The following is a 12,874-nucleotide window of genomic DNA, read 5'->3' on the forward strand; positions in this document are numbered from 1 at the left end:
ATTATATCTTGAAATTATACTATTTTGGATATACGGTATTCCCTTGGTGTCTTTGGGGACTGGTTCCAGGATCCTAGAGGATACCCAAATCCCCAGATGTCAAGTCCGCTATATAAAATATCCTGTAGTATTTGCATATAACCTACACACATCCTTCTGAATACTTTAAATCATCTCTAGATTCCTTGTAATTCCTAATACAATGTAAATGTTATGTAAATAGTTGTTATACTGTATTAAAAAGTTTTTTATTCTTTATTTTTGCTGTATTATTCTTTTTGCATATTTTCAGTTCACAGATGGTTGATGCCACAGATGTGGAACCTGTGAATAAGGAGGGCTGACTGTATTGAGTTAAGCGAAATATATTATTAATATTTCATCTATTTCTTTTTACTTCTAAAAGATGCGGCGACAAGAAAATTTAAAATTACAAATGTGGCCCACATTATATTTCTATTGGGCAGTGCTGCTCTAGAGAGTCGGCAAAAAGGGCAGAATGGAGCCTCCATTATACAGATCACAAAACTGAGCACAGGGAATTCACTCCAAAGGTCGGGGCTGGTCTCACTCTGAGCTCCGGGTTTTCTTTTCCCACGCCCGAGCTGCCTGGTGCCAGGGCGAGCGTAACACGGACCCACAGTGTCCCCAGAAGGGGGCAGGCGTTCTGAGAGCCACAAAGGTGGGGTGGAATCCCTTGATGTCGACCGCCACCATCCCCCTCCCCCCGCGCGACCTCCCCGCAGAGACCTCCCCAGACAAAACAAACAAACCCTTGGGTCTGGCGAACTGCAGCGGGGAGCGGAAACCAAGGAAGATCAAAGACTCAGCGGTTACCCCCTTCCGGGCCGCGCAGTTTGGCAGCGCGCCCCGACCCGGGCGGGCACCCACGGGCCCCCGGACGAGGAGATCCCAGAGACTGGCTGATAACGGGGCGCTTTGGACATTTGTCGCTGCCTGGAGAGGGCTGGGCCCACACTGGCCGGGGGTGCGCTGGGGGCTCCTCCTGGACTCCCCAAATAAGAAACTAGAGGAGTGCGGTGGTGGGGGGCGGGTCACGGGGCGGGTAATGAATACTTTCTGCAGAAGGTAGGTTGTGGGAAGACTGGGAAAAGGCAGCGCTGCCGAAGCTTGCACCTGAGCAGCTAAGGTCTCCGCTCCCAACCTCAGTTTCCCCACCTGTAAATTGGAGCCGCCGAGTCCCGCCCTGCCCGTTTAGAGGGAACGTGGAGCGGAGGGAAGTGACAGTACAGTTAGCGATGGCCGGGCTGTTCTGTCCCAATACGCCTCCTGGACAAGCCGCCCCGCCGGGTCGCCAGCCCCGGAGCTCGGCCCCCGGCCCCAGACCGCGGCAGGGAGCGCGGACTGTGTCCCGCCCCTCCCGTCAGCGCCCCGCCCTCGTTCCCGCCCATGCCCCGCCTCCGGCCCCGCCCCCGCCGCAACCAGCCTTGCCTTTGATGCGCCGCACCGGCCAATGGGCGCGCGGGGAGGCGCGGGCCGCGGCGGCGGGCTGGGGGCTCGGCGCTCCCGGGCGTCAGTCGGGCCGCGGCGACGGCGGCAGGAGCGCGTCCCGGCGCCGCCTCGGGCTCCGCTCGGCTCGGGGGCTGCTCCGGGAGGAGGAGAGCCAGGGGAGGCGCCAGGCCCGCGGGCCGGGCGCATGGCTTAGGGACGCTCCGGGCCGCCGCAGCCCCAGCATGGGGAAACTTCACTCCAAGCCGGGTCAGTGCCCCCGCCCGCGCGCTCGCCCTGGGCCCCGCCGCCGTCGCCGCCGCGGTCGCTAACTCTCTCCCTTCCTTTCTTTCCTTCTCCCGCCGCCGCCGCTGCTGCCGCCGCCGCCGCCTCGCGATGTGCCTGCAGCCGCCGTGTGCAAGCGCAGGGAGAGCCCGGAAGGTAGGGGCGCGCGGGGCGCAGACCTCGGGGATGGACGCGGGGGACACCGCGGCCGCGGCAGAACGGCCCAGCCCGCCAGGTCTTATGACCAGGGCCACCCCCAAGCCCCAGTTCCGGCCATCGGCCCCCCAAGCCCGCTCCCTGAGCAGCCTTCGCGCCCCCTCCTCTGTCCCTCCTACCCGCTCCCCGCGGTCCTGCGCTCCCACCGCTGACCCTCAACCCCTCCCCCTCCCGCGTCCCTGCCCTCGGCTCTCACGGCACCCTCTCTTCAGACCCCCAAGAGCCTCCCTGCAAGACCCTGCCCCCTCTTCCTGCCCCCCGGCGCCTTCTCCCGATATCCTGGCTCCTGCACCTACTGCGGCCCCTCTCCTGACCCCCAGCCCTCTCCTCCGCAGTCCTGGCTGCCAGCGCTCCCTGGTCTGATCCCTAAACCCGTCCTCCTGGGGTACTGCTCACCCCTCTTGCCCCCTTCTGGCTCCTCGCTCCTAGGGCTTCGCAGAACCCCCCTTTACTTACCCGCGTCCCTCTCTTGGCTCCTGCCCCAGTCCGCGAACCCCCTCCTGGCCCCCGTGCCGTGGCCCTTCGCCTCCCACCGCGCCTCCTTCTTCCCTCCGCGGGGGTAACTTTTGGCCCCTGGAGCCAGACTCAGGGGCTTCATGTCGTCCCCCCCACAGGTGACAGCTTCGCGGTGAGCGCTGCCTGGGCTCGGAAGGGCATCGAGGAGTGGATCGGGAGACAGCGCTGCCCGGGCGGTGTCTCGGGACCCCAACAGCTGCGGTTGGCGGGCACCATAGGCCGAAGCACCCGGGTATGATTCCCCACCCCTGCCGCACCTCCTGGCCTCCTTTCAGCCTCAGAGATGGGTCCCCAAACCCATGCACCCCAACTTTGAGCACTTTCCTGCACAGCTTCTGGGTCTGAAAATCTCTTCTCAGCTGCCCCCTGCCCCACCAACGCGACCCTCTGCCCGCATGCCTTGGAGAACCTTGAAGTGCCCAGCTGGAGGCAGAGGGCTGCCTGGGGGAAAGGTCCTAGGTGGGGAGGTGGTGAAGGTCCAGTTGATGGGGAATCGTGCCTGTACCGGAGGGATTTGGGGGCCTGCTCTGACTTCTACCTTGTTTCTGCCACCAGCATTCAGAGGTGGAGGTGGAGTAGGGGCTAGAGAGAAGGGGGTATTAGGGGTGTCTGGGTGGAAGGCAGAGCTGTGCTGGCCCCAGGATCTGAATATGTTCTGATTGTCTGTGGCATTCATCAGTGCCACCTGTACAGGAACCCCAGTAGAGCAGGCGGCCCTCTCGGTAGCAGATCTAGGGGGACTGAGACCTGGAAGACCCCTTACTTGGCGTATGAGATAGAGGGCCTCATTCCACTGTAGCCTGGGCAGAGCCCTGAGCCTTCACCCCGTGTGTCTCCGAGGCTGGAGTTCCTGGAGGAGCACTAAGTGTGATGGGAATGAGTGAGTCCAGCCCCAGCTCCTGGCCTGGGACTTGGCGTTCACAGATGTCCTGTGAGCTCCGGAACTCTGCACGGGGCTTTCAGGCAGTCTGCGTGGAACTCGCGCAAGCCTAGGATCAAAGGATGAATCAACTTTTTGATGTGACATTTAATTTTTTTTTTTTTTTTAACTTAGAGGGGGAATAGACTGAGTCTCAGGTCTGGTTAGTTCTTTGGTCTTATCCATGGGCTGGGGAGAGGCCAGTGGAGACTTCAGATGTGTTTGTATTTGGGTGGTGGGACCTGGCAGCTCGCTTGCAGTGCTGGTGTCGGGAGGTGGACCTGTGGATAAAGTCAGTTCCTGTGTGTGGATGAAATAACCTCTGGGCCTAGGAGAAGCTCCCCTGTCCTCCTCCACCGCCACTGCTTAGCTGGGGGCTTCTCTGTCTTCTGTTGGCCGGGTCGGACTTGGAGCTGCTGTCCCCTAGTAAAGGTCAAATCTTGGTGGGCGGGGGGCACTGCAGTTGGGGCCCTTTAAAAACAGAACTACAAAACTCCCCTTCTTCCCCTGCCCTTTCTAGTTTTTGATCTACTTATTTATTTAAAGGCCAACGAAAATGGTCTAATTTAGCCGTATGAACAAATGCATTTACAGCTCCAGACAGGCCAACTGAGTGGATTTCCATTAATCAAGTTTTGGGTTTTTTCAGCCTGTTTATTTTTACAAAGTATTCCTGCAGAATGACATTTATTTGCAGTCCCTTCTTTTTCTTTTTCTTTTCTTTTTTTTCTAAACTGCCAGGCAGCTTGCTCCATGCTAGAGGGAAAACTTGAAATACAGCGAGGGCTTACTTCAATTGACTTTTATCTTCAAAGCCATAACAAATGTTACCCGCATGTTTTTGGTGGGTCTCCTTGGCATCCAGTCTGGGAGGATGGGAGGGAGGAGGAAAGAGGGAGAGGAAAACAAAAGTCTGTCGTTTTTAATTAAGTAGTAGTGTTCCCAGCGAGAGGAATGCAGGCCAGTAAAAGTTGCCATTGGGGGAAGTGAGGGAGGGTGGGGAGGGGGCCCCAGCTTAAGTCTGTGGCTTTGGTGAAGTCACGGAATTCTGTTGCCTAGTTTCTTCCCCCAGCTGAGGACAGCATGGGATGGTGCCTGTCCCCCTCCCTCCCTCACCCCCTCTCTCAGAGAAACGCTGAGAGGTCATTAATGTTTGTTCAAAGTACTTTTGAAGATGTGAGGCTCAGAGCCGTTGGCGTGACATGTGTCAGGTGGTTGGAGGGTGGGCCCCAGCCATCAAAGTTGTTATGCAGGGGGCCGGCCTCTGTCTCCTTGGGAGTTGTTCTTGCTGCTGGGGACCCAGACGCCTGGGTTTTCACCAACCTTGGCCCCAGATGGCCCAGCCAGTGTGTCTGCAGAGGTAGGGATAAGGAGTCAGAACTTCAGGGGGAGCCCAGGGTGTGGAACAGCACTCCAGGCATCCTCCAGGTGCTTTCAGGTGGAATCTGGGGGAACATTTTAAATCTTAATAGTTATCTTTTTTTTTTTTTACCAGAAAAAAAAAATAACTAGGACATCAAACCCATGATTTTGCAGATTTTATTGCTTAGGATGAAGCTAAGTTAAAAAAGAGTCTAACGTGAAGTCGATTCAGAGAAAAATATTAAGTACAAGTGGTCAAAATTGTGAATGTGGGAACGGAATGCCCCAAGTTTGGGAAGCACTAAGATATTGAACAGGACAGCAATGGGCAACCCTCAGGCTAGTTCATTTCCCTGATTCCCTCTGGTGCCGAAGGGGTAGGTAGCTGGTAGGTTCTTCCATGATATCATCAGGATGTAGGAGGGCGTGGGCTCCAAGGTCTGCTGGTTTCCAAGGGCTGGCAGAGGTCCTCCCACCAACCCCAGGCCTGTTTTGGGGCTAGTCTCTGCCTCTAGTCCTTTACGTGGCCTGTCAGCTAAGTGGCTGGAGACACAGTGGCTCATCCAACTAGTATTATTGTTATTGCAATGATAACTAGTATTTATTAAGTGCCTATATGTGTCAAGCACTTTGCTTACATTATCTTAATCCTCCCCATAACCTTGTAGTGTTGACAGCCCGCTGGTGTGAACTGTGTGTTTCTCCCTTTCTGGAGCACTTTCTAGGAGAAGCCATTTGTAGAGAAGCCCTGTGCCAGGGCATCCGCCTGGAGGGTGCTACATACAAAACTCCCAGAGAGGGGGTGCTTCGAGATGAGCCAGTCGTGGGGCAGGCAGAAGCAGGAGTGGCCCCTGTTTGCCCTCTTCCTTCCTGATGAGGTCTGAGGGGCTTGGGAAATGTCCCAGATGAGTCCAAGTTGCCTGCAGGGTCCTGAGATGTGAAAGGGTGACCCTGCTGGCATTAAACTAAGCCTGCCCTCTTAAATACAGAAATAAATGAGGTCAGGCTCTGTCCTAGTGATTTGTCACCTGTGCAAACCATTTTGCCCTTGTATACCTTAATTAGCTCATCTGCAAAATGGGTGTAATAATATTTTCATCCCTGGCGGGTTATGATGGGATTATAACTGTTGAACCTGGGAAGGAAGGGAACCTACTGGGAGATTCACTGAAGACATTTGTAGGGTTGGAGATGGGGGCCTACAAACAGGGAGTGATAGGGCTGGGATAAGAGTGCTAGAGGCTCTCTGCCTCCCCCACTCTCATGGCAGGCTCACTTGGAGGGACGCAGGCCAGGGGCTGGGCTTTTGCCCTTTCCATGGGGACATGAGCAAGTCCAAGGGAATTGCTCATAGGAGAAAAGGAATGAGAAATGGGAGGCGCACGAGTACTGTGGAAGAGGAGCAATAAACTGATCAGCACATGCGGCAAAGAACACCATGTTAAACAATTAGAAAGCAAAATAAGCATCATAAACTCAGAGAGAAACGGAGGATGCTGGAAACATGAAGCAGCAACAGGCAATTAGAGAAGAAAACCAATTGGAAACACTGGGTGTGGAAAATAGAATGGACAAGTGAAAAAGCTTAATAGATTGATTACATAGTGCAATGGACTCAGGTATCAGGTGGGAAACACTTGGTGAAGACCTGTGTGCCTCTGTGTATGCTCACAGGCTGATTGTGAATATGTACAACCAGATTTAAAACAATCTCCTCCCCACGGCCCCGGTTGGCCCTTTTGTTCTTTTACAGCAGAGCTGCCTGAAGAAATAGGCTGAGAGCCATGGTGCAGGCAAGCCCGCCTCTGGATCAAAGGCGGCTGCCAGGCAGTTTGGTAATTTGGGGGTACCTAGTGCATTTTGATATTTGGAGAAGATGAGGAGGGTGCAGGCTCACTTGGAGCCCATGGGGACGTGTGGGGTTGGGTGATGAGATTGGAGGCTGGCCCAGCTGTTGCCCGAGTGCCGGATTCCAAGGGAATTACCCTTGAATGATACCAGTTGGCACAATTAAAAGGCCCCATGTCTTTGCCATATGGAAAGTGTTAGGCTTCTTTACGTGGTTTCAAAGCTATGTGCTGGGAGGTGGGCTTGACATTTGAGGTAGAGCATAAATTAAATATTTGGTGTTTCAGGATTAAAAGATGATTTGCTTTAAGGCTGGAGAAGGATTCAGGGTGGAGGTGTTTGGGCCTTGTTGACTGGCATTTTCGAGTTCTCCAGGGAGGGTCCCCTCTGCTCATGGGCACCAGGGCCAGCTGCCTGGCCCAGCCTGGGCACTGTCTTTCCTCCTGGGGGATGGGAAGCAGAGGCTGGGAGAGCTTGGGCTGGGCAGAGTGCTGGGGAGTGGGGGGACCTTCTGGTTTTCCATAGGTCCCTCAGGATGGGTGGGTGGCGGCCATGGGTGTCATCTTCTTAGCACGTTAATGGGTCTTTGTGATGTGGTCTCCGGTAGAGGCTTCGAGGAGTGTCTTGTCCTCACTTTGAGACTTTTCTTCTTGGGGAAGGAGGCTGGATGCCCCTGAGCCAGACTGTGCATGCCTTCTGTTCTCTAGAGCCCAAGAGCACCCTCTTCATTCACATTTTTGTAGGAAACCCGGGGGAAATCAAATCCAGGAGGCACCTGCTGTGGGTCCTGCAAGGTCCTAGAACTCAGGGGACGTTTCCTCTGCTCGCCCAGTGGGGATGTTGGAAGGTGGGGATGGATGGATCGATGGACAGTGTTGTTGTTTGTACCAGAAAGCTCAGGTACACTCTGGGATCAAACTGTCCCTGCGAGGGCATGAAACATCAAGGCTGAACTGTCAGCAGCAAAAAAAGAAGAAAGAAATGAAGATAGATTAGGTCACCCTCCCCGCCTCCTTTTTCCCCAGCTCCTCTTCCCTGGTCAGCTTCTTTCCTTTAATTCCTGCTTCCAAATTCCATCTTTTCCCAGGTCCTCCTGTCTGGAGTGGAAGGGTGGAACCAGGCGTTTTCTTTTAGGCACTCAGCTTAATGAATTAGTATAAATTATTATCAATAATTCTTTGTTTATTATTATTATTTTTTAGACACATAGTTTCACTCTGCCACCCAGGCTGGGGTGCAGTGGCATCATAGCTCACTGTGGCCTCACAGTGATCCTCCTGCCTCAGCCTCCTGAGTAGCTGGGACTATAGGTGCACGCCACTGTGTCCGGCTAATTTATTTTTATTTTTTGTAGAGATCGGGTCTTGCTTTGTTGCCCAGGCTGGATTGAACTCCTGGCCTCAAACCATCCTCCCACATCAGCCTCCAAAAGTGCTAGGATTACACATGTGAGCCACCACACTTGGCCTTGTTATTAATTATGAATTAATAAGTCCCTAACTGGGCCAGGCTCTGGGGATACGGTGGAGAATAAGAGAGATGTGGTTCCTGCCCTCCTGCGGCATCCAGTCTGATGAAGGGGACAAAGCAGCAGTGAGTACCCAGGCCCACTCCTAGGACCACACAGAGGCACTCTGGGAGGGAGGGGGCAGGATGGGCCGCTGAGGCTGAGGAAAGAGGAGGAAGGAGTTGGAGGTGGGGGGAAGAGCTGACCGAGGCCCCAGGCTCAAGCTGCCCTGGTAGGATGGGGTGGGGGATTGCCGGGAGGCTTCTGTGTGGAATCAAGCGGGTAATCAAGAAGGGAATGTGGCCTCCAAATGGCTCTGCAGCCTGTGGGAACTGGAAGTGGTTCCTGGCACTGTCTGTGGAAAGCCTCGTGCGTTGGTGGCTCTTGGCACATCTGAGTTACCTGTCTGTCCCTCTGGACAGGTATGTTGGGTGGAGCAGGGCGGGCAGTCAGCGTGCTGCCCCTGTGTCATGGACAGGTCCTTGGGGGCGCAACCTGGCCTATTGGGGTTGGCGGCCCTGCTGTTGTGTTGGGGGAGGAGGTCAGCTGCAGGGCTGGAAGCTTAGCTGTCAGGGCTGCAGGGGACCTGTGGGGTGGGGTTGCTGCTCAAGAGGGAGGCTCTTCAGGGACCAGGGAACAAGAGGGAGTGACCAGCAAACCCCAGAGAGAGCTAATCATGCCCCAGAGCTGCAGCGCGCCTGTGCCTATGGAAAGAGGGTCCCCCATGTGGGCTGAGCAGGGCTGTCCGAGACAGGATGTGCAGCCCCCCGGTACTGGTGAGCTGGGGGGTCCTGCAGCCCCATGGCTGTGAATCACAAGATGCTTGGATTTAGACACTTTTGGACTTTTCACATCACTTGTTGGATTCCAAACCAGGCACTTCTGGCTGCCTCCCTGCCTTCCCTCTCTCTTGCCCACTCACACGTGTTCTTTTTGCCGCTCTTGTCTCTCACAGACGTTCTTTCTCTTCCTCTCTCTCCCCACGTCCCTTCCCCCCCCACCCTCTCCCTGAGGAAGGAAAAAATTCAGTCTCTCACAAACAAAATATCTGCCATTCCATCGGAGAGAGAACTGAGGCAGGAGCCCAGAATATCCTGGAAGGAACGCAAGCGAGAGTTGAAGGCCTCAGTTGTTTAATCTGGAAGGAGGACTTTGATGTCACCCTGTGCCGTTTATCCTGGGAAGCTTCCCGCTGCTTCATGGCTTCGACTCTCCGCGTGAAAGATGGCTGAGCTCCTCCAGGGGCTGGAGGCAAGCCTGAGCAGCTCTGAAGGGCAGCCTGGTGATGCTGCACTCCTGCCAAGCCCAGGTGGGGTGGAGAACCTTCTCTAAACAAGCACTTCCAGAGACATAAGTAATTCTTTGATAGCTTCCTGGGAAGGCAGAAGGGAGCTGTTTAGCCTTGTGGGCACCAGTCGTGGGGCTCTGGGAGGAAAGCCTCAGGTCTCCGCACTGAAGTCATCCCCAGCCTCAGAGCAGTGGCGGCTTGACCCGCCGGGGTGGGTCCTGGATGTGTTTGTTTAGAGGGCTCTGAGGCATGGGTCTGGGCTTTGCTTTCCTTACTTGTTAAGTCACATGGGCTGTGGCGTGTGCGTGTGGCCGACGCCTTTCAGAGGACACCAGGGTACTGAGAGGGCTTCACATTGGTGTTGCCTCAGCCAAAGGCTCCCTGCCTGGGCTTCAGATTCTCCAGCTGAGAAGTAGAATAAAATCATGATAATTTAGCAGTATCTATTGAGTGCATTCATTCATGCATCTGCAGTAGGGTTTTTTGTTTTTTGTTTTTTTTTTTTTAATTTGGAGACAGGGACTCACTATGTTGCCCAGGCTGGCCTTAAACTCCTGGCCTCAAATGATCCTCCTGCCTTGGCCTCCCAAAGTACTGGGATTGCAGGCATGAACCACTGTGCCCAGCCTTATATATTTTTTTTAACTTTTATTTTAGGTTCAAGGTACATGTACAGGTTTGTTATACAGGTAAATTGTGTGTCATGGGAGTTTCGTGTGCAGGTTATTTCATCCCCCAGGTAATAAGCACAGTACCCAACAGGTAGTTTTAGATCTTCAGCCTCCTCCCACCCTGCACCCTCCAGTAGGCCCTCATGTCTCTTGGAGCAGGCATTGAGTACCTGCTTTAGGCCAGGGACACCTGTGCTTGGTACCTAGAGTGAAGGCCTTGATTTCATGGAACTTACCATCTTGTAGGAAAACAGAAATATTTTCATAAACAAGTTGTGCAATTTAAGTTGTGATATGTGCCTCCAAAAAGTACTGGATGTTTTGAGAACATGTACCAGGGATCAGAACTCATCTGGGGTGTTATTCATTCCACAAATATTTGACTGCTTTATCTATCCCACGTACTGTGCTTAGGGTGTTGTGGAAATTGTGAGGACTAGGACATAGTTCTTGCCTCTGTGAGAGTGGAACTAAGCTCTCCCCATGGCCTTTCATCGATTTTTCTTCTCTTATTGCATTGGTTAGAATCTCATTGCATTGGTTAGAATCTCATACTCTGTTTAATAACTACCAAGTATGATACTTTTTGTTTAAGAAAGCTTCCTTCAACTCCTGGCTTTCTGAGCTTTGTAAAATCAGGAATAATTACTGAATTTTGTCACATGCTGTTGGGATGCAGATGGAATGGATCATTCTTTGCTAATGTGGTGTGTGATTTGTATGCTTGATTTACATTGCTGGATTTCCTAGTGCAACCTTCTTGGCCCTCCGAAATTCTTTGTCATGATAGATTATTCTTTTAAATGTGACCGCATTTGATAGGCTAATATTTTACTTTGGATCTTTGCATGAAGTACTCAGTGCAAGTTAACTGTTAAAGTTATAAAACCATAAGGGAAGCACAGGGCTGTGGAGGTTGGGGAGGGTTTTTTTGAAGGAGGTGGGCATGTGAGTAGGGATTTGAAGAATGGTAAGACTGAGATCAGGGGTTAGAAACTTAAGGACCTACAGGGGCCAGAGAGGTCATGTGAATGAATGCCACAGGCTCAGTGGGAGACATCTGAGAGGGATGGGAACCGGGGTGCCCCCTGGGGAACACACACCCTGCCTCAAGGGGGCAGTGCCACTCAACCCCAGCCAATCACTGCCGTGTGGGAATATGGCCCTGGTGTTGCCACACGGGCTGATCATTAAGAAAATCCAGCTGTCTGAATTTTTATGTGAAACTTTTCCAATTTAAAAAATTATTGTTAACCAATTAAAATTTTTAGAAAACACCTTCTTTGGGTGACTCAGACGACTGGATTTGGCCTGTAGTACACTGGCTTGTGTTTGCTGATTTAGACCTTTAAGATTCTGATGGTGGTGGTGGTAGAGAAGCAGTATGTTAGCGATAAAAGGACACACGAGTGAGTATCATATGCACTAAACATTGTGCCTAATACTTTCCATGCATTCTCTTGTAGAATCCTCACAACTGCCTTAGGTATTATTCTGCTATCGCATAGATGAGGAGGCAGGCCCAGCAAATTAGAGTCACTAGCCCAGCCAGGGAGAGCTGGATGCAGGCTGCATCCAAGGCAGAGAGTGCAGGCCAAGCAAAGGCTCATTGCCAGGAAGCTGTGCACAGTGTATTTCAGTCTGGTGGGAGAGCAATGTGGGAGGCACAGGAAGGGTAAGTAAAGATGTGGGCTGGGATGGGAGGCCGAGGTTGGTGGATCACCTGAGGTCAGGAGTTTGAGACCAGCCTGGCCAACATGACGAAACCCCGTCTCTGCTAAAAATACAAAAAAAAAAAAAAATAGCCGGGCATGGTGGCAGGTGCCTGTAATCCCAGCTACTTGGGAGGCTGAGGCGGGAGAATTCCTTGAACCCGAGAGATGGAGGTTGCAGTGAGCCAAGATCGTGCCATTGCACTCCAGCCTGGGTGACAAGAGTGAAACTCTGTCTCAAACAAACAAACAAACAAACAACAAAACAAAGATGTGGGCTGGGAGACTTTATGCTGAAGACCAGCATGTGCCCATAGAAGGTGCCAGAGGTGTGCTTAGAACTTGCAGAATCAGACTTCCTGGGTCTGAGTCCCAGCTGCACTTCTCCCCAGCTGGGTGGCCTTGGGCCAAGTGATGGCTCATCTCTGATTCTCAGTTTTCACATCTGTGGAATGGGTAGAGTAATGGTTCCTACCTCACTGGGTTGTTTTAAGGATAGAAATGGGTTCATTTCAGCAAGTTAAAGAATAAAGGAGATGTCACCCCTTCTTTCGCAGCTTGCCAGTGTTGTTTGCTAGTGATCACCTGGATGTGTGCTGAGTGTGGTACCAGTGTGCTAAGTGCAGTGAAGGAAAAGAATGGGGAAGGAGAATAAGGGAGGATTCTACTTCGGATTAGGGAGTGATGCGTAAGTCGTTAAGACCCAAAGAATAAATAGGAAATAGCTAGGTGGGGAAAGGTTTATTAAAAGTATTCCAGGCAGAAGGCACGGGATGTGCAAAGGGCAGGAGGCATGCAGGGTTGGTGCACAGAGAAAGTCTTCAGCCTCCTTCTCAGTGTCTGACTTGGAACCACATTCCGGTCTCTGAGGTGTTAGGGCAGAACTATGTGGTGCAGCAGCAGGGAGTGGGCAGTGCCTGCCGGGCTGGGTGGTACCACTGTATGTTGCATCCCGTCATGAGGCCTTGTCTCCTTGCCACAAGTCTTCCATGAAGTGTTACTGGTGTCTGTGGACTCCAGCTTTCTGGTCAGGTTGGAAGAGGTAGGGAGGAGAACCTGTCAGTCACAAGAAATAGTGTCACCCTGGAGCGGATTGGCTGG

General features: G+C 52.9%; 1 protein-coding gene across 1 annotated transcript in view; it reads left to right on the forward strand.

The window, feature by feature from the left end:
- The first annotated feature begins 1,470 nt into the window (after positions 1 to 1,470).
- The window catches only part of NKD1 (NKD inhibitor of WNT signaling pathway 1), a 100,311-nt gene continuing 88,907 nt past the window's right edge, over positions 1,471 to 12,874 (forward strand). Inside the window, exons 1-3 of the mRNA XM_055366037.2 lie at positions 1,471 to 1,719; positions 1,858 to 1,890; positions 2,565 to 2,698. Of these exons, the coding sequence (XP_055222012.2) occupies positions 1,695 to 1,719; positions 1,858 to 1,890; positions 2,565 to 2,698 (192 nt within the window). The 5' untranslated portion in view covers positions 1,471 to 1,694. The remainder of the gene's footprint in view (positions 1,720 to 1,857; positions 1,891 to 2,564; positions 2,699 to 12,874) is intronic.

Source organism: Gorilla gorilla, chromosome 18, assembly GCF_029281585.2.
Source record: "Gorilla gorilla gorilla isolate KB3781 chromosome 18, NHGRI_mGorGor1-v2.1_pri, whole genome shotgun sequence".
Classification (NCBI taxonomy): domain Eukaryota; kingdom Metazoa; phylum Chordata; class Mammalia; order Primates; family Hominidae; genus Gorilla; species Gorilla gorilla.